This window comes from Asterias amurensis, chromosome 22 (assembly GCF_032118995.1).
Source record: "Asterias amurensis chromosome 22, ASM3211899v1".
Classification (NCBI taxonomy): domain Eukaryota; kingdom Metazoa; phylum Echinodermata; class Asteroidea; order Forcipulatida; family Asteriidae; genus Asterias; species Asterias amurensis.
In genome coordinates this window covers 2,519,214-2,540,229 of record NC_092669.1, presented here as the reverse complement: position 1 = coordinate 2,540,229, position 21,016 = coordinate 2,519,214, and the positions used below count along the sequence as shown (strand labels likewise).

Below are 21,016 nucleotides of genomic sequence, written 5' to 3'. Positions count from 1 at the left end.
AACACGTTGCCTTGGATCGGTCGAGTTTGTCTTTGAAAGGTGTTTGAAACCGTTTCTTATAAAATGCAGATGGTTAGAAAGATATTTTAAAAGTAGAATACAATGATCCACACAAATGTGCCTCTAAATTGCATGGTTTTCCTTTTACTTTGCGAACTAACACGGTCGGCCATTTATGCGAGTCAACAATTTGACTCCCATAAACGGCCGACCGTGTTAGTCTACGAGGTAAAAGGAAAACCACATAATTTCGAGTGATACTTGTGTGGATCATTATATTCTACTTTTAAAATATCTTTCTAATCATATGCATTTTATAACAAACGGTTACAAACGCCTTTCAAAGACCAACTCGACCGATCCAAGGCTACGTGTTCCTTTAATAGATTGTCACGCTCCAATGTTGGTCTTTTTAAAGTTGTCAACAAATTATGGAATTTTTTTCCAAATTTCAAACCAACCTTGAACCGCCAAAACTTGTTTATATGAGCCACGAGCAGTGTGGAAAATATTTTTAAAACGATAAAATCACAATGTTGTCATTGATCTGATTCCCAACAACACACCCTCGTCCAAGATAAAAATTCCATAAAATTTTTCGCTAATAAAAAGATAAACAAATTATATAATAAATTTAACAAAGTTAAGCTATATTTTGAAAATGTACAAAAAAAACAAAAATTAACCCTAGCCAAACTGAAGCCATCTTTTTAAACCCTGTTTAAAATCAATATGTCAAATAAAGGCTGGTGCTTTTGATTTATTGTACTGTAAACACATCCAAGCAGTGATGGAACCTGACAATGATGGCAGCAGTTTGGTTGGAATCTATTTATAATTTCATGTTTGACTTCACAACAAAAAGTTGACCATCTTAACAGGCAATTATACATATACATAATAAATTTAACACATAAATGGCAATGCATGTAAATTCTGTGAATTCATACTGGTACTTTTTGATCAAAATATTTAAACAACGATTATATTTGATCGGCCTTTTTTTTTTTTCATTGATGATTTGTGAAATTTTTTATTTAAATTTTTTGATGATAACGTTTTTGTATTGCGTTTCCCCCGGCAACAGCCCAGTACATGGATGACGCTACCTCCCAGGATTCTTTGAACGTCAGCTCCGGTAATCAACAGAGAGACTTTGACAGGAGGAAGAAGAAAAAGTAAGTTTTGAAATATCGCAATTTTTTGTTTTATATAAAGGCAGTGGACACTATTGGGAATTACTCAAAATAATTATCAGCATAAAACCTTACTTGGTAACGAGTAATGGGGAGCTGTTGATAGTTTAAAACATTGTGAGAAATGGCTCTCTCTTTCGAGAAAGAAGTAATTTTCCAAGAATTTGATTTCGAGACGTCGATCAAGTTTAGAATTTGAGGTCTCGAAATCAAGCATCTAAAAGCACACAACTTTGTGTGGAAAGGGTGTTTTTTATTTCAATCATATCTCTCAACTTTGACGCACAATTGAGCTCAAATTTTCACAGGTTTGTTATTTTAAGCATACATGTATGTTTAGATACACCAATTGAGAAGACTGATCTTTGACGAATACCAATAGTGTCTACTGTCTTTAAAGACTTTGGACACTATTGGTAATCGCTAAGACCAGTCTTCTCATTAAAGGTCAAAAAGCAGTCGTTCATTGGCCAACCCTGTGCACCATGCGTAAAAAAATCTGTGCGTTTTGATTGTTTCATCTTTGTTTTACCTCTTAGATGGCAGCTGGATGATGTCACCACATAAGGTCTATACCTAAATGGTGGATTATTAGCAATGATTGTAATTTCTTGTCTTTCATTGCAGACATGAACTCTTAGCGGAGGCTATCAAAGCAGGCACCCCCTTTGCCCTATGGAATGGTCCAACCGTCGTCGCTTGGCTGGAGCTATGGGTCGGCATGCCAGCGTGGTACGTCGCAGCGTGTCGCGCTAATGTTAAGAGCGGGGCCATCATGTCTGCTCTATCCGATACGGAGATCCAGAGAGAGATTGGGATCAGTAATCCACTCCATCGGCTCAAGTTGAGATTAGCCATACAGGAGATGGTTAGCCTGACGAGTCCGTCTGCGCCACCAACGTCGAGAACGGTAAGGTTAAAGGGTTCGGGTACTTTTTGTTTGATTCTTTTTGTATATATGCTGTCTCTCGATGTCGAGGAAGACTATTTTGTCTGAAGTGCCCCCGTTGATTAGAAATCAATTAAAGGCAGTGGACACTATTGGTAATTACTCAAAATAATTATTAGCATAAAACCTTTCTTGGTGACGAGTAATGTGGATAGGTTGATGATATAAAACATTGTGAGAAACGGCTCCCTCTGAAGTCTCGAGATCTTAAAATCAACGATCTAAATTCACACAACTTTGTGTGACAAGTGTGTTTTTTGTTTCATTTTTATCTCGCAACTTCGATGACCGATTGAGCTCAAATTTCCACTGGTTTGTTATTTATGCATATGTTGAGATACACCAGCTGTGAAGGCTAGTCTTTGACAATTACCAATAGTGTCCACTGCCTTTAATGTATGTCAAAGAATTTTAATATTCACAGACACACCTAAAGCCAACTTTTGAAGATTCAAATTTCCATGGTGTCCATTTGTCTATTTTTGCGTTAAAGTTTTGTAAAATGTAATTTTATTTGGTCCTCTGTACTTCTAACCAAATTTTGTTAAGCACCACATGTAAATCTTTTTTGAGTAGTGTTGGCTATGAGAAAAACCTGTGATTGACAACTGATTGATCAGTATACTCTGATCGTCTTCAGGAGAGTTCCGGCCAACCACAAGTTCTTTTCAGAACCAACACTACTCAGAATAGATTCACACATGGTGCTACCGCAAACCTCAACTAAATAATAAAATAAGAATAAGACAACTAAAATATTAAATTCTTTTCCTCTGGCAATATTTAGACTCTGGCATTTGGGGAGATGAACCATGAATGGATTGGGAACGAATGGCTGCCCAGTATAGGACTTCCTCAGTATCGATCTACATTCATGGAGTGTTTAGTCGACGCTAGAATGTTGGACCACCTCAACAAGAAAGACATGAGGGGTCAACTTAAAATGGTCGACAATTTCCACAGGTGAGGAAACGCTGAATCAAGTAGAGCTTTCTTTGAAACCTTTTCTAAACGGCGTGTCGTGGACGAGCTGATAATAAAGAGCACCTGACTCAAGCTCTGATATTTCTATCCAGCAGAGTGTGGGTTTGAGTCCCGGTCGTGACACTTGTGTCCTTAAGCATCACACTTAACCATGATGCTTCGTCCTTCGGATGGGACGTAAAGTCGTTGGCCCTGTGTGTTGTGTAATGCATGTAAAAAAAGAGAGTGCTTTATGGAAAAGAGAAGGGGTTCGCTCCAGTGATTCTGGTTTGATTGGCTTGCAGGAAAATAATGAATATTTGAAGCACCTCGAGTGTAACTAAGTGAAGGATATGAACACTACGTGAATATAACAAGCCATTGTTATTGTTAATATTATCAACCTAGGCATGGGCACAGAGTATATCCCGTAAATCCATTTAAGAATCTTGAGATTCCACAGAACGCTTTGGGAGGGGGACACCTTGGCATAAATCCAGCACCAAATAAGTTTTCACTAGCGACATCACACTTTTCTTAGCAACTATACCCAACAATTCTTGCATTTTGAAAGTCTGAATTCAGTTTGTTGTCTTCTTTCTTACATGTACATCAGAACCAGCTTCCAATACGGCATTTTGTGTCTGAAGAAAGTGAACTACGACACAAATGAGCTTCAACGGAGAAGAGACCAGACTGCTAATGAAATAAAAGGTGAGTGTTTCCCAGACTCGTTCTTATAAAACCACTTAATAGACAGATGTACATGGGCCCTGACTTTTTTGGAATCTCGCCTCATTCTGATTCTATTATGGTCTTGTTCGGAACGCTGAAAAGGTCTATTCTTGAACATTGTAGCCGCAACCAGCCGCAGCCAATAGCCATAGCTGTAGCCATAGCTGTAGTCAAGCTGATGTTGCTTTGCTTGAACCAGACTGGTCCCCTGTCTTTATCTGTAAGGCTAAAGAGGATAAAGAAAGGCACTGGTCTTACAGGCATGTTTTGCCAAAATGACAATTTCTGCCAAAGGGTGCGTTCGATTAGCTTCCCTGGGTATACCCCGGTCTGCCCCTGGTACATGTACGTATGAATAGCTTTGACGTCATTCCAGGCGCTCACCCGGGTCAGCTCCAAGTGCCCTGCTTGTGGAGTGGGTCACTTTGGGGCTGGCCTCAGGTGCATGACGTCACCATGAGAGGGTGAGTGATCGTACGATTAGCTCTAGTCAGGGGCTTACCCGATAGAGCACCGCGGGGTCGACACGGGGAAGCTAACCGAACGCACCAAAAATATCAGTTGCTTATCACTGGGGGGCCAGGCATTCCAATCCAAGTACAAACATGTTGGTGTGAAACTACATAGAAGTGGAATATACATTAGTGGAGGATAAAGGTCATTTGAAGGAGTACTTTAATCTGGACTCTCATTCTAATTCTCATCGAGATGTATGTAGAAAAAAATCCAAGAGGTCCGTCTGTGCTGTATAAGAGTGTCATGGCCAAGCGGTTAAGAGCACCGCATTCAAGCTCTGGTGTTTGATCAGCATAGTGTGGGTTCGAGTCCCGGTCGTGACACTTGCTACGTAAGATTTGGGAGGTAGTGCTTTCTGCTCTACCGGCAAGGCTTCGGATTGATGATACCCAAGCCTACATCCATATGGACTTTAAAGTAAAGGGGGTAACCCTGTTTCAGCCCTAGGAGTAGGTGGCAATGGCCTCTGCAATAAAAATAATTGTAGCCCACACCTTGAAGTGGCCTTGTGTTTCCGGCGACTTGCATTAAAAAAAAAATTAAAAATTATAATTAAGTATATCTCCCAATACTGTCTTTTTAGACGTACTAGTGTGGAGCAACGACCGCGTCATCAAGTGGATCGTCTCCATCGGTCTGAGAGAGTTTGCCAACAACCTCATCGAGAGTGGCGTCCACGGAGCTCTGATCGCACTGGACGAGACGTTTGACCACCAGGCCCTGGCGCTGGCTCTTCAGATACCGACCCAGAATACGCAGGGAAGGCAGCTACTGGAGAGAGAATACTATAATCTGCTTGCTCTAGGCACAGAGAGACGAATGGAAGATGTGAGTAATTTTTTTTAAGATTGTCCGTAATTTTTTGTTAATAGTTGATTATTATTATTATTTTTTTTTTTAAATGTATTTCTTTATGCTTACTTAAAGGCAGTGGACACTATTGGTAATTAATCAAAATAATTATTAGCATAAAACCTTTCTTGGTGATAAGTAATGGGGAGAGGTTGATGATATAAAACATTGTGAGAAACGGCTTCCTCTGAAAGGCCATAGTTTTTTTAGAAAGAAGTAATTTTCCATGAATTTGATTTTGAGACCATTAGATTTAGAACTTGAGGTCTCGAAATCAACCATCTAAACGCACACAACTTCGTGTGACTAGGTTATTTTTTTCTTTCATTATTATTTCGCAAGTTCGATGACCGATTGAGCTCAAATTTTCACAGGTTTGTTATTTTATGCCAGTGTTGAGATACACCAACTGTGAAGGCTAGTCTTTGACAATTACCAATAGTGTCCACTGCCTTTAAAGATTTGTTTTCTTGTGCAATTTTTCAAATGTTTGTTTTGTTCAAATGTTATATCTTATTGTTGTTTTTGCGTTGTGATTGTGCTTTCTTAATTTTATTTTAATACTCTTATTGTAAAATTTTCTTGCAATTCGGCTGATGCCGCGATTTGTAAATATGTGTAGTAACCATTGATTAAATGAAATCAATGACAATTGTCCTCTTCTCTTACATTGTCCGACAGCATCCCATACCCTCCCCATTGCTCCTATTTTTCTTGATATACTGGTGCTTAAAACCCATTAATCAACTTAAAGGAACATTACAGAATTGGTTTGCTAGCAAAAAAGTTGCTGGCAGTGTAAGCACTTGATGTAATCCACCACAAACCTGTAGAAGTTCGAGATCTATTGGCCATCTGGGTCACGAGGATAGTGAAAAACCAATTGCACTGCATCGGTGCCAAAACAAAAATGATAAAACGCTCACTGAGTGATAAACTCCAACAGCGAAATTAGGTTATTTATTTCTCATCAAATATGAAATTTCAGACAGAAATATTTCAAGGAATGTTTTCTACTATCATCATCATTAGACCATGTAAGTTTTATGTAAATCTGTGATCTTCGCAATTTTTGTTTATTACCAATTCTGTAACGTTCCTTTAAAAGTATTAAGTTACAACATTTTTGCAAGGAGTATTTTTGTACTAGATACATGTACAAAGTTTTTGCACAGTGGAGACAACATTTATTGGCACAGGGCATTTTCTTGCGAGAGTTTTTTGGGCAAGCTTTTGCTCTGATGCGATGTTATCATCTCTTTGTATCCATCGTCTCATACAGGATGCAAGCAGCCGGTTTAAACGGGGCCCCTCCTGGAGGAAGAAAATCTTCAAACCGAAAGACGGCTCCTCACCGAAGGGCAAAGATACGGCATCCGCCACATCTCAAGACTCCCCCACACCAGGGTCCCCGAGTCAAAGGTCAAATGCAGCTCAGAAGCCTCAGGGTCAGGGGTCAACGACGGCGGACGGGCCGGGAGTCAGGACGTATTCCTGTTGACATAAGGAATAAGTGACAACTCAAATCTCAGGTAGGAAATCGGCTCATCTTCATTTTTTTCTTGAAAAAAAAAACGTGCCTTGCACAGCATTATCGTATTTTCCTGCGGATACGATGCGTCTTATCTGACTTTTCTGACCCCCAAAACATCGGTGCGTCTTATCTTTCGTTGCGCCTTGTCTGCTGACAATTGATTTTTTTTTTAAATGATAACTTCGTGAAATAAAAAATACCTTCTTGTCCAGTTCAAATCAACAATGATCAACGGTCTTTGTGTGAAGATTTCTTACTCAATAATGCTGTCGAACAAGGCTATTCAGACACTGAGACTGTATTTTTGTTTGAACAATGCCGCAACCCCCCAGACCGTCCTTTTTTATGTTAAGTGTAAATCACAATCACTAAGGTTTTATTTCTGTTTGTCTTTAGGTGGCAGCTAGATAAACAAGCTATGGGACCAAGATGGGTGGTGTGCCACCGTAGACCAACCCTTCTCACATTCCATGTGGAATCCATCACAAGCGGTTTCAACCAGTCAGAACTGGTTTGAACTAGCCGTAACTGACCAAACCCAGCCCAGAGGAGAAGTGGCTGATGAAACATTTGTTTGTCGAAACCAGTATGGACTAGTTGAAACCAGATGAAACCAGATGAAACCCGAGTACTAGTGGATGATGATTATCTAGATGCAAGAGCAATGCTGTCAGCCAGATTGGATCTCTCTGCAAGATCCAGCTTGGACTGGTTGTAAACCGGATCCCTCTATCGCAGATCCAGTTTGAGCTGATTGTAATCAGTTTTCTCTCGCCAAGATCCAGCTTGGACTGGTTGTAATTGGATTCCTCTATCGCAGAACCAGTCTGAACTGGTTGTAATCAGTTCTCTCTGGCCCAAATCCAGCTTGGACTGGCTGTAACCGGATTCCTCTATCGCAGAACCAGTCTGAACTGGTTGTTATCAGTTCTCTCTCGCGCATATCCAGCTTGGAATGGTTTTATCAGGGGAGGTTTTTGATCATCATTGATGACCAGGTTCAGTCTACATTTGTTGAAAAGTGTGGATCACCATACTTGGCAGGCTATTACCGGATACAGCCGGTTTGTAATGGAATATTGTCCTCTGGGAGATCTGGTTCAGACTTGATCAAGCGAGTTGAAGATTCGTCATGACGCTTATCATCTCTGACGACCGGGCCCAGTCAGTTTTTAGTATTCAACATGGATTTGTGACCAGATGATACCGGTCTGAACTGGTTTCGGGCAGCAGTTGTAAAATAAAAACACATCCAGCTTTTAAACTGGATTGAATTGGTTGCTCAGCATTTTTTACTCTCTTAAAAAGCAGCTGAAACATGTCGGACTGTAATGAGCAAGACTATGAAACCAGTTCAATCTGGTTCAATCCAGATTTGACCACTTGGAACCAGTCAAGACCAACCACAACTTAGTACCACACTGCGTACAACTCATATTGGAAGAAACTAATTTCTCAAATGCAACAGCACCGCTTGGTACTCATTCCAGCAGAAGCAGTGTTGTCGTTTATTATGTAGGATCCAGATCTGACCGGTTCCATCTAGTGTAAGCCAGTCACAGCTGGTCAGAACCGGTTAAATATTTAGGTATTTACTAGATTTGTAATATTTATTGCAAAGTTATGAAGGAAAAAAAACCCAGACAATTTATCGTAAAAAGGTGATCCCACCAAGAGGCTTGTACTTAGTCTCTGTTTATTTATGTTCGTTAGAAAAATATTTGTCTCTCTCTCGTGAGAAGTACGAGTCTTGTTAACATTGATCTCTGTTTGTGTTACCATGGAAACATCTTCCATGGAGATACCTATTTTGCATTATTAAGTCCTTATTAAGGACTAACAAGTTTAGGGTTTTTCAAAATGTCCTCCTGAATGGCAGGTTACCTCGATATAAATAATCGGATCCTGCTGGGAAAAGTACATGATTTGAAGTGCCAGTTAGTCAGGAAGCGTGGCCTTGCTCCTCCTTGAGTATAAACTCCAGACCCGATACCAGAGTTGTAGTTGAGTACTTTTTCCATGAAAATAAGTACACGCACGAGTACAAATACTCATCCATGAGTTTCTGAAAAAAACACTTTTTAAAAGAGTAAAAGTATGCGTTCTGTTCTCACGAGTAGAGGTACGAGAACGTTTTCTCTGAGTACACAAACTTTTTCATGAATTTGAGTACAATAACTATCAATAAGAATGAGTATGTGTACTTTTTCATGACTTGGATATCGAGTATACGTTCTTTTCTCACGAGAAGAAGTACAAGAACGTTTCTCTGAGTACAAGTACTTTTTCATGAGTTGGATATTGAGTAGTATGAATACTTTCTCCATGAATTTAAGTAAAAGTACTTTTCCAAGAGTACGAATAATGAGTACTATTTCATTGGTACTTTTTCCATAAGTATGAATACTTTTCTATGAGTAACTGTATGTCTGATTGCGAGTACTTTTGCAAGATATCAAGTATGAATAATTTTCCATGAGAATGATTACTTTTCCATAAGTATGAGTACTTTTCCATGAGTACAAGTACTTTTCCACGAGTATCTGTATGATTGTGAGTACTTAACTTTTGAAAGGTATCAAAGTATGAGTACTTTTCCATGAGTATGAGTACTTTTCCATATGGTTACGACTACTTTTCCACGATATTGAGTATTCAAACTTTTGTATGAGTACAAGTATGAGTGCGAGTACTTTTTCATGATACCAAGTATGAGTACTTTTCCATAAGAACAAGTACTTTTCCATGATATCGAGTATGAATACTTTTCCATAAGAACAAGTACTTTTCCATGATATCGAGTATGAATACCCTTTACACTCGAGTACCAGTAAGAATGTTAATACAAGTACTTTCCGAGTGCAAGTCTGAACACATTGGATGAGTACTTCAACTCTGCCTGATACTTTACACTCGTGTTTCTTTACGTCAACCTCTTGTTCTCTGCTTTAAGGAAGTGTTACCTACTTAGCGACATTTCCTTTGTATTGTCTCGCAATTTCGGTTAAAAAAAAATTGACTTCAAGGAACAAAGTTCTGGGTATTTTATTATCTCACCAAAGAGTAATGACAAATTCAGGAGGAAACCTTTTATCAAGTTTAAAATGTTATATGCAAATTGGATTATCAAATGATTATGACTCTAAAAAAAAAAAGACAAAGCGTCTAACCTATTTTGAAAAATGGTATCTTCTATTTCTTTTTATTTATTTAGCTGAATGGAAGAGTAATTTTTTTTCCGAAGGTAGGGTATCCGATTGTACATTATGCTTTTTTGTAAATTATGAAAATTCTGAGTCTGTTTTAGGAGTAAATATACTAGAAACTTCCATTTTTATGATAACAAAAAATAACAACTATTTCTTCCTCTAATTGTAAAAAAAATGTACAGAAACATGAGATCTGAAACCTGCAATGTCCATAAAAACCCTTGTGGGGTGACTCTTAAAGGCAGTGGACACTATTGGTAATTACTCAAAATAATTACATGTATCAGCATAAAACCTCACTTGGTAACAAGTAATGGGGAGAGGTTGATAGTATAAAACATTGTGAGAAACGGCTCCCTCTGAAGTGACTTAGTTTTCGAGAAAGAAGTAATTTTCCACGAATTTGATTTCGAGACCTCAAGTTTAGAACTTGAGGTCTCGAAATCAACCATCTTAACGCACAACAACGTGTGACAAGGGTGTTTTTTCTTTCATTTTTATCTCGCAACTTCGACGACCAATTGAGCTCAATGCATATGTTGAGATACACCAATTGAGAAGACTGGTCTTTGACAATTACCAATAGTGTCTACTGCCTTTAAACAGAAGAAACCAACTTCACTCCTTGACAAAGTTCTCCTCAAAAGTGCTAAGTTTTTTTTTTTTTTCTTCTAAGCCAGGGCCCAACAAGTTTTACAGTGGGGTTTAGGTTCACACAAAATTTGTTAAAGCAGGAGAATGTTACTTTAGTAAATGATTTCAGCAAAATATGTAGCGCGTCACCAGCAATGTGAACATCATGGGTTTTGCTTGGTAACTGATTTCTATCGAGCGAAATATTTCTTTGTGTAGTGACCTTCGGACTAACCAGATTCACGTTAGACCCAACTTTGGTTTGTCATTTGTTTACCCCCCCCCCCTTTTTCCTCCCAGAGCCTTGTCAAATAAGAATGTGGTTCTTGGTTTTATTAAGGGTCGTTTCACAAAGGTGAACGTTGGTGAATTTTGATCGATTTCTGTGTCCAGTCATCAATGGTGCAGAGAGCACAGGGCATGCATTATATCATCGGGACACCGTAAAATGGGAGTAGATTTGTTTCCAATATTCAAAATGGAGATGGCCATTTCTGGCTTCAGAAGAAAAAGAGCTTTTAAACTGGATCAGTTTTGAAACGCAAAATAGACTGGTCACTTGTTTAAGGTTGACAATTAAAACTTGTGGTGTATACAGGGAACTAGACTTACCTTTGCATTGGTATGGACTCTGAAATCGATTCCAAAATATAGCCAACTCTGTTAATAATCACCCCTTGTATAGTTCCAGCTAGGTTCAGATATTTTCTGTTAATATATTTGTAAAATCACTGGGAGAGCCCACTGGTTTATTTCCCCCCTGGGTTATGGAGAAGACAGAATAAGAAAAGGAGTGCCACCTCCTTCAGGAGAGTGGAGAGTATATAGCTATGCAGCAATAATTTAAACTGTACAGAAAACAAAACTCTTGTACTGTACACTATTGTCTGATAAATGTATGCATTGTAAATTGGGACTCTTTGTACGTCGATCATGTCAGTTTATTTTTTATGGGGTGAAGTGGATTCTCCGAACAATGGGAGACTCAAGCTAAGAATTATCTCCACAAGATATTTTATTTTATTTAAGGGGAGTTGTGGACATTTTTTTTTTTTTTTTTTTTTTTTCTAAAGCCGCAGCCTGTTTCCATAGAGTTCTGTGTCAGCTATTTACAACAACAAAAGATTGAATGTGTTTGTATTTTTTTAGCGAATAGTTCCAATCATGTTTAAGCCACGTTAGGTCAGGACCCACATGTCAGCCATCTGAGAAGTGTAAGAGAGAAAAACTGAATGGGATCAGTTCCTGGGATCGATTTCATTACTTAGAACTAGCCTTATTACTCTTTTTGAGTAAATTTTTACAAACTTAAGACTAGTCCTAAGTTGGGAGGAGTAACTCGAAACAAGGCTAGTCCTAACTCGTTGTGAAATCCAACCCTGAGTTTCTTGTCACACTATTATGTTTTGCAAAAATTCAAGACCTTACTGAAGTTGATTTTGTGTCCAGCAATTAGCCCTTCTGATTCAATGTGGGTAAATTGTAAACCATATAATATTTGGTTTTGGCTGGAAGTGGCAAGCTATCAACGCCTATGGAAGCATTGGGTGCACATGAAATGCAATATACGTTGATTGGTTAAAGGGAAAGTATACCTTTGGTATTTGGAACTGTTTGATTATTGTATCTTAGGTGTATTGCTAGCCAAGTAAGATCTTTTGCAATTAATTTTACGAGTGTTTACCAAACTTAAACCTTCCCTTTAACTTGATGTGAAATAACACTTTATGGGCTTCAAAGCTTGGACTGAACCCTGGGAGAAAGAAAGCCATGGTTTTAAGAAGGCCCCTTGATACAGTAGTTAATTTTAACAGAAAAAGGTTTATTCTAGTACTAATATATAGACTTTTTAAGGGTATAAGAAGTATTGATTACAAGGTGTCTTTGGGTTGCTCATGGAAATTTGAGGAAAGCAAGGTGACGGAAAAACTGAAACCTTCCCAAATTTACACCAAGATGGAAGAATAATCACTAAACAAGATAAAAGAACAATCACAATTTAACTGCAAAGAACGAATGAAGGAAATGGATGATTGAAGTTACTTCTCTACAATTGAGAACTATCTCATGAATCTTATAATTATTATTGTTATAAGGGCCCCCAAAGAAATCCCAAATGTTTTTATTTATCTAATCATCAATGCAGGTATCTTTGTTGTACATCAATTTTGTCTGTGTCAGGAACTTCTCTTAGAATAAGTTAGAATTTGTTTTCATATGGAAAAAAATACCCAGGACCTAACTCTCCTAAAACAACACTTATGTGAGCAACTTATCTTAAGTTGGATTATTGTTTCTTCACATTATACAATTGTATGACTTTCTGAAGCCGGCATTTCGTGTCAACGATAATTTCGCCGATTCGACCTTGTTGCACTCTCTTACAAACAAAATGATCACTTTTGTTTATCAATGTTATTTTAAAATACAAAATTAATTCCCTTCTTTGACTGTTTTGTTTAATAATTTGATTTGACATAATGCAGGTATGTGTATTGCCACCAGTATTGCAATTTCTTTGAATTGTTTTGTAAATTTTTAGTCTAAACTGCTAATTATATTGGGGGGGGAATTGTTTCTGTGTACAAAAAAGGAGAGTACTTATTGGGGGAAGAAATTATTTGCATGAAGTACTCAGTGTATGATCATTTGCCGTCCTCGGGTTAAATTTTACACAGTTGAGTTTCAGATTTGATTCCAGGTTACCAGCTAAAATACATTGTAATGGTAGTGATTGTGACTGGTTCCCTGCAAAGTTTGCTATGCACTGTTTTCTGCTAAGCAGAACTGACATACTGGTTCCCTGTATTATATTATACGGTATGACATTGTAGCTGGTACCCAATCTATTATGACTGAAGAACCTCTGCTAAGCAACTTTTAATTTTTTTTATAAACACATGTTTATCGAAACATTGAAATACACTGCTCGTGGAAAATTTGTGGTGGGGGGGGGGGTCTAAGGAATGAAACAGATCTTGTTTTCTTTCTTTTTTTGCTTTAAATTTTTATTAGCAGAGAACCACTCAAAGGAATATTATTTACATGGTATTTTGGCTGGTAACCTGGGTCGCTGTGTGAGAACTTAAATCACTTTTTTTTTTTTTTATGAAACTGGACCATAAGTAATTACAGGATTGAGTATGGTGTCTGGGCACGCTCAGTGGTCTACTGAATTCTCTCGGCCCCGAATGCAGGGGTCATGGGTTCGAACTCCACTTGAGTAGAATGGCTGCGGATTGTTTTGTTTAGGAGTCATATGACAGCACTGAGTATAGAGTGCTTATTTTAGAAATATAAAGAATATAAAATGAAAGTTATTTTTTTTTTTTTGGGGGGGGGGGGGGGGGGACTTACAGAGAATTTGAGAAAATGTTTCCGATGTTACTGAAACCCAGACTAAAAACATTAGAATTTTTGTTAATAAGTTTTTATTATTATTTGTTACAAGTATCAAACCATGTTTGTGTCAGGTTGTTACTTTGAACGATTTTTCGATCTTTCGATCGATAGGATTTGAAACTTTGCAAGATAAGAGCACAGTCAAGTAAGGTTTGCGCAGACACCATTTACTAGAGTAGGTTTTAAAACGTATGGTGGCTATACAATCGGGGCCCAATTTCATGGCTCTGCTTACCGCAGAATTCCTAGCTTACGATCACGATTCCCCGCTTACATGCAAGCGCCAAATTTCTGTGCTAGCCTTGTAAGCGTAGAATGCCTAGTAACGTGGAGTACGCACGCGCAGAAGCCAAAATTCGCCGCTAACCCGTGAAACCTTGGTAAGGTTTGTGGAACAACATGTACATCAAACTCTGTATGAGTTGGGGTGGTAGTTTTGGCTTTCTCTTGAAGATGATCAGAGAATACTGAGAGAGTTGTCAAGTTGTCAAACCCGAACCCCAACAAATCATAGAGAAATTAATGTACATAGTGTCCTCGCAAACCATGCTAGTTGTTCCTTAAAGGTCAACAAACGTTATGTGTCCAAATTTTCCTCTTGATCCGTAACACCAGCATTATAACTGAATTTCTTTGTTAAAAAAAATAATTGTAGTAGTTTTTGAAGACGGTTTTGTATTTTTGTTAAAATAGAAGTGAATGTCTGCTGATTCTTTCCCTATTTTTGTTTATCGCAAATCAGGGAGGGTAGGTTATTATTTGTTTTAATTTAAACTTGTTATAGCTAGAGGGATTAAGGGAGTGGTTCTGACATTTCGACAAGGCAGTTCTTGTGGTCTTCAAGAATCTTGTTGAAGGATCTCTTGTTATGTCTCCAGCCGTGGCTTTGTATTTATACCACGAAAACTGGATTATATTAATATCGTTATTATTATAAAGAGAAGAGATTTAAACGTTTGTGATTTGTAAAGATGTATGTACATTAAGCCTTCATCAACTTCAATCTAACATAAGAAAACCAAATAAACAATGTAAGTTATTCTTTACTATAAAACCATTGATTTCTGGCTTTGTGATTTTATCTGATTTTATCCTTGTACATATTTTCAGGCCAAATTAGACAAGTACACAAGGACTTGTACACATTGTGAAAAAATTAACAAATTCACAAGGCTATAACTGTGTACACATTTTAGTTCAAAAATTGACAAGTTCACAAGGCCTTGTACACTTTTTTGTGAAAAATTTGACAGGTTCACAAGGCCTTGCACACTTTTTTGTGCAAAATTTGACAAGTTCACAAGTACAATTTTGTGTGTGTAAAATTTGACAAGTTCATGAGGTATATAGCCTTGTACACATTTTGGTAAAAAAAATTGACAAGTTCATAAGGCTATACACACTTTGCACACTTTTTATGTGCAAAATAGCCTTGTACACTTTTTTGTGCAAAATTTGACAAGTTCACAAGGCTATAGCCTTGTACACTTTTTTGGTGCAAAATAGCCTTGTACACTTTTTGTGAAAAACTTGACAAGTTCATAAGGCTATAGCCTTGCACACTGTTTTTGTGAAAAAATTGACAAGTTCATAAGGCTATAGCCTTGTACATTTTTTTGGTGAAATATTTGACAAGTTCATAAGGCTATAGCCTTGCACACTTTTTTGTGAAAAATTTGACAAGTTCATAAGGCCTTGTACACTTTTTTTGTGAAAAATTTGACAAGTTCACAAGTACACATTTTGGTAATTTTTTTTACAAGTTCTCAAGGCCTGTACACTTTTTTGTACACTTTTTTGTGAAAAATTTGACAAGTTCATAAGGCACTTTTTTGTGAAAAATTTGACAAGTTCATGAGGCTATAGCCTTGCACACTTTTTTGTGAAAAATTTGACAAGTTCATAAGGCTATAGCCTTGCATATTTTTATGTGAGAAATTTGACAAGTTCATAAGGTACTTTTTTGTGAAACATTTGACAAGTTCATAAGGCTATAGCCTTGCATATTTTTATGTGAAAAATTTGACAAGTTCATAAGGTACTTTTTTGTGCAAAATTTGACAAGTTCATTAGGTACTTTTTTGTGCAAAATTTGACAAGTTCACAAGTACACATTTTGGTAATTTTTTTTACAAGTTCATAATGCTATAGCCTTGCACACTTTTTTTGTGAAAAAATTGACAAGTTCATAAGGCTATAGCCTTGTACATTTTTTGTGTGAAATATTTGACAAGTTCATAAGGCTATAGCCTTGTACACTTTTTTTGTGAAAAATTTGACAAGTTCACAAGTACACATTTTGGTAATTTTTTTTACAAGTTCACAAAGCTTGTACACTTTTTTTGTGAAAAATTTGACAAGTTCATAAGGCACTTTTTTGTGAAAAATGTTACAAGTTCATAAAAACTTGTGAAAAATGTTACAAGTTCATAATTTTTTTTACAAGTTCACAAGGCACACTTTTTTTGTTAAAAATTTGACAAGTTCATAAGGCTATAGCCTTGCATATTTTTATGTGAAAAATTTGACAAGTTCATAAGGCTATAGCCTTGCACACTTTTTTTGTGAAAAATTTGACAAGTTCATAAGGCTATAGCCTTGTACACTTTTTTGTGAAATATTTGACAAGTTCATAAGGCACTTTTTTGTGAAAAATTTGACAAGTTCATAAAGCTATAGCCTTGTACATTTTTTCTATGAAAAATTTGACAAGTTCATAAAGCTAAAGCCTTGTACATTTTTTGTGTGAAAAATTTGACAAGTTCATAAGGCTATAGCCTTGTACACTTTTTTTGTGAAAAATTTGACAAGTTCATAAGGTACTTTTTTGTGAAAAATTTGACAAGTTCATAAGGCTATAGCCTTGTACATTTTTTTTGTGAAATATTTGACAAGCCTTGCACACTTTTTTGTGAAAAATTTGACAAGTTCACAAGTACACATTTTGGTAATTTTTTTTACAAGTTCATAAGGCCTTGTACACTTTTTTGTGAAATATTTATCAAGTTCATAAGGCTATAGCCTTGCACACTTTTTTTGTGAAAAATTTGACAAGTTCATAAGGCTTTTGTACATTTTTTTGTGAAAAATTTGACAAGTTCATAAGGCACTTTTTTTGTGAAAAATTTGACAAGTTCATAAGGCTATATAGCCTTGCACACTTTTTTGTGAAAAATTTGACAAGTTCACAAGTACACATTTTGGTAATTTTTTTTACAAGTTCACAAGGCTATAGCCTTGTACACTTTTTTTGTGAAAAATTTGACAAATTCATAAGGTACTTTTTTGTGCAAAATTTGACAAGTTCATAAGGCTATAGCCTTGTCACTTTTTTGTGAAATATTTGACTTGTACACATTTTGGTAAACATTTTTACAGGTTCACAAGGCTATAGCCTTGTACACTTTTTTGTGAAATATTTGACAAGTTCATAATTTTACAAGTTCACAAAGCTTGTACACTTTTTTTGTGAAAAATTTGACAAGTTCATAAGGCACTTTTTTTGTGAAAAATGTTACAAGTTCATAAAAACTTGTGAAAAATGTTACAAGTTCATAATTTTTTTTACAAGTTCACAAGGCTATAGCCTTGCACACTTTTTTTGTGAAAAATTTGACAAGTTCATAAGGCACTTTTTTGTGAAAAATGTTACAAGTTCATAAAAACTTGTGAAAAATGTTACAAGTTCATAATTTTTTTTACAAGTTCACAAGGCACACTTTTTTTGTTAAAAATTTGACAAGTTCATAAGGCTATAGCCTTGCATATTTTTATGTGAAAAATTTGACAAGTTCATAAGGCTATAGCCTTGCACACTTTTTTTGTGAAAAATTTGACAAGTTCATAAGGCTATAGCCTTGTACACTTTTTTGTGAAATATTTGACAAGTTCATAAGGCACTTTTTGGTGAAAAATTTGACAAGTTCATAAAGCTATAGCCTTGTACATTTTTTCTATGAAAAATTTGACAAGTTCATAAAGCTAAAGCCTTGTACATTTTTTGTGTGAAAAATTTGACAAGTTCATAAGGCTATAGCCTTGTACACTTTTTTTGTGAAAAATTTGACAAGTTCATAAGGTACTTTTTTGTGAAAAATTTGACAAGTTCATAAGGCTATAGCCTTGTACATTTTTTTTGTGAAATATTTGACAAGCCTTGCACACTTTTTTGTGAAAAATTTGACAAGTTCACAAGTACACATTTTGGTAATTTTTTTTACAAGTTCATAAGGCCTTGTACACTTTTTTGTGAAATATTTATCAAGTTCATAAGGCTATAGCCTTGCACACTTTTTTTGTGAAAAATTTGACAAGTTCATAAGGCTTTTGTACATTTTTTTGTGAAAAATTTGACAAGTTCATAAGGCACTTTTTTTGTGAAAAATTTGACAAGTTCATAAGGCTATATAGCCTTGCACACTTTTTTGTGAAAAATTTGACAAGTTCACAAGTACACATTTTGGTAATTTTTTTTACAAGTTCACAAGGCTATAGCCTTGTACACTTTTTTTGTGAAAAATTTGACAAGTTCATAAGGCACTTTTTTTGTGAAAAATGTTACAAGTTCATAAAAACTTGTGAAAAATGTTACAAGTTCATAATTTTTTTTACAAGTTCACAAGGCTATAGCCTTGCACACTTTTTTTGTGAAAAATTTGACAAGTTCATAAGGCTATAGCCTTGCATATTTTTATGTGAAAAATTTTTATGTGAAAAATTTGACAAGTTCATAAGGCACACTTTTTTTGTGAAAAATTTGACAAGTTCATAAGGCTATAGCCTTGTACACTTTTTTGTGAAATATTTGACAAGTTTATAAGGCTGTATGTAGCCTTGCACACTTTTTTGTGAAAAATTTGACAAGTTCATCAGGCACTTTTTGGTGAAAAATTTGACAAGTTCATAAAGCTATAGCCTTGTACATTTTTTCTATGAAAAATTTGACAAGTTCATAAAGCTATAGCCTTGTACATTTTTTGTGTGAAAAATTTGACAAGTTCATAAGGCTATAGCCTTGTACACTTTTTTGTGAAAAATTTGACAAATTCATAAGGTACTTTTTTGTGCAAAATTTGACAAGTTCATAAGGCTATAGCCTTGTCACTTTTTTGTGAAATATTTGACTTGTACACATTTTGGTAAACATTTTTACAGGTTCACAAGGCTATAGCCTTGTACACTTTTTTGTGAAATATTTGACAAGTTCATAAGGCTATAGCCTTGCACACTTTTCTTGTGCAAAATTTGACAAGTTCATAGCCTTGCACACTTTTTTTGTGAAAAATTTGACAAGTTCATAAGGCTATAGCCTTGTACATTTTTTTGTGAAATATTTGACAAGTTCATAAGGCTATAGCCTTGCACACTTTTTTTGTGAAAAATTTGACAAGTTCATAAGGCTATAGCCTTGCACATTTTTATGTGAAAAATTTGACAAGTTCAGAAGGCTATAGCCTTGTACATTATTTTGTGAAAAATTTGACAAGTTCATAAGGCTGTAGCCTTGTACACTTTTTTGTGAAAAATTTGACAAGTTCATAAGGCACTTTTTTGTGAAAAATTTGACAAGTTCATAAGGCTATAGCCTTGTACATTTTTTTTGTGAAATATTTGACAAGTTCATAAGGCTATAGCCTTGCACACTTTTTTGTGAAAAATTTGACAAGTTCATAAGGCTTTTTTTGTGAAAAATTTGACAAGTTCATAAGGCTATAGCCTTGCACATTTTTATGTGAAAAATTTGACAAGTTCAGAAGGCCTTGTACATTATTTTGTGAAAAATTTGACAAGTTCATAAGGCTGTAGCCTTGTACACTTTTTTGTGAAAAATTTGACAAGTTCATAAGGCACTTTTTTGTGAAAAATTTGACAAGTTCATAAGGCTATAGCCTTGTACATTTTTTTTGTGAAATATTTGACAAGTTCATAAGGCTATAGCCTTGCACACTTTTTTGTGAAAAATTTGACAAGTTCATAAGGCTATAGCCTTGTACACATTTTGGTAAACATTTTTACAAGTTCATAAGGCTATAGCCTTGTACACTTTTTTGTGAAATATTTGACAAGTTCATAAGGCTATAGCCTTGCACACTTTTTTTGTGAAAAAATTGACAAGTTCATAAGGCTTTAGCCTTGTACATTTTTTTGTGAAATATTTGACAAGTTCATAAGGCTATAGCCTTGTACACTTTTTTTGTGAAAAATTTGACAAGTTCACAAGTACACATTTTGGTAATTTTTTTTACAAGTTCACAAGGCTATAGCCTTGTACACTTTTTTTGTGAAAAATTTGAGAAGTTCATAAGGCACTTTTTTGTAAAAAATGTTACAAGTTCATAAAAACTTGTGAAAAATGTTACAAGTTCATAATTTTTTTTACAAGTTCACAAGGCTATAGCCTTGCACACTTTTTTTGTGAAAAATTTGACAAGTTCATAAGGCTATAGCCTTGCATATTTTTATGTGAAAAATTTGACAAGTTTATAAGGCTATAGCCTTGCACACTTTTTTTGTGAAAAATTTGACAAGTTCATAAGGCACTTTTTGGTGAAAAATTTGACAAATTCATAAAGCTATAGCCTTGTACATTTTTTCTATGAAAAATTTGACAAGTTCATAAAGCTATAGCCTTGTACATTTTTTGTGTGAAAAATTTGACAAGTTCATAAGGCTATAGCCTTGTACACTTTTTTTGTGAAAGAAAAATTTGACAAGTTCATAAGGTACTTTTTTGTGAAATATTTGACTTGTACACATTTTGGTAAACATTTTTACAGGTTCATAAGGCTATAGCCTTGTACACTTTTTTGTGAAATATTTGACAAGTTTATAAGGCTGTATGTAGCCTTGCACACTTTTTTGTGAAAAATTTGACAAGTTCATAAGGCACTTTTTGGTGAAAAATTTGACAAGTTCATAAAGCTATAGCCTTGTACATTTTTTCTATGAAAAATTTGACAAGTTCATAAAGCTATAGCCTTGTACATTTTTTGTGTGAAAAATTTGACAAGTTCATAAGGCTATAGCC

General features: G+C 35.7%; 1 protein-coding gene across 5 annotated transcripts in view; it reads left to right on the top strand.

Moving 5' to 3' along the window:
* The window catches only part of LOC139953568 (liprin-alpha-1-like), a 148,558-nt gene extending 133,528 nt beyond the window's left edge, over positions 1–15,030 (top strand). For all 5 annotated transcript variants that reach the window (XM_071953019.1, XM_071953020.1, XM_071953021.1 and 2 more), the window contains 7 exons: positions 1,088–1,178; positions 1,824–2,106; positions 2,933–3,108; positions 3,725–3,822; positions 4,943–5,187; positions 6,494–6,743; positions 7,142–15,030. In XM_071953019.1, coding sequence (XP_071809120.1) covers positions 1,088–1,178; positions 1,824–2,106; positions 2,933–3,108; positions 3,725–3,822; positions 4,943–5,187; positions 6,494–6,712 — 1,112 coding nt within the window. In that variant the 3' untranslated portion in view covers positions 6,713–6,743; positions 7,142–15,030. The remainder of the gene's footprint in view (positions 1–1,087; positions 1,179–1,823; positions 2,107–2,932; positions 3,109–3,724; positions 3,823–4,942; positions 5,188–6,493; positions 6,744–7,141) is intronic.
* The last annotated feature ends 5,986 nt before the right edge of the window (positions 15,031–21,016 follow it).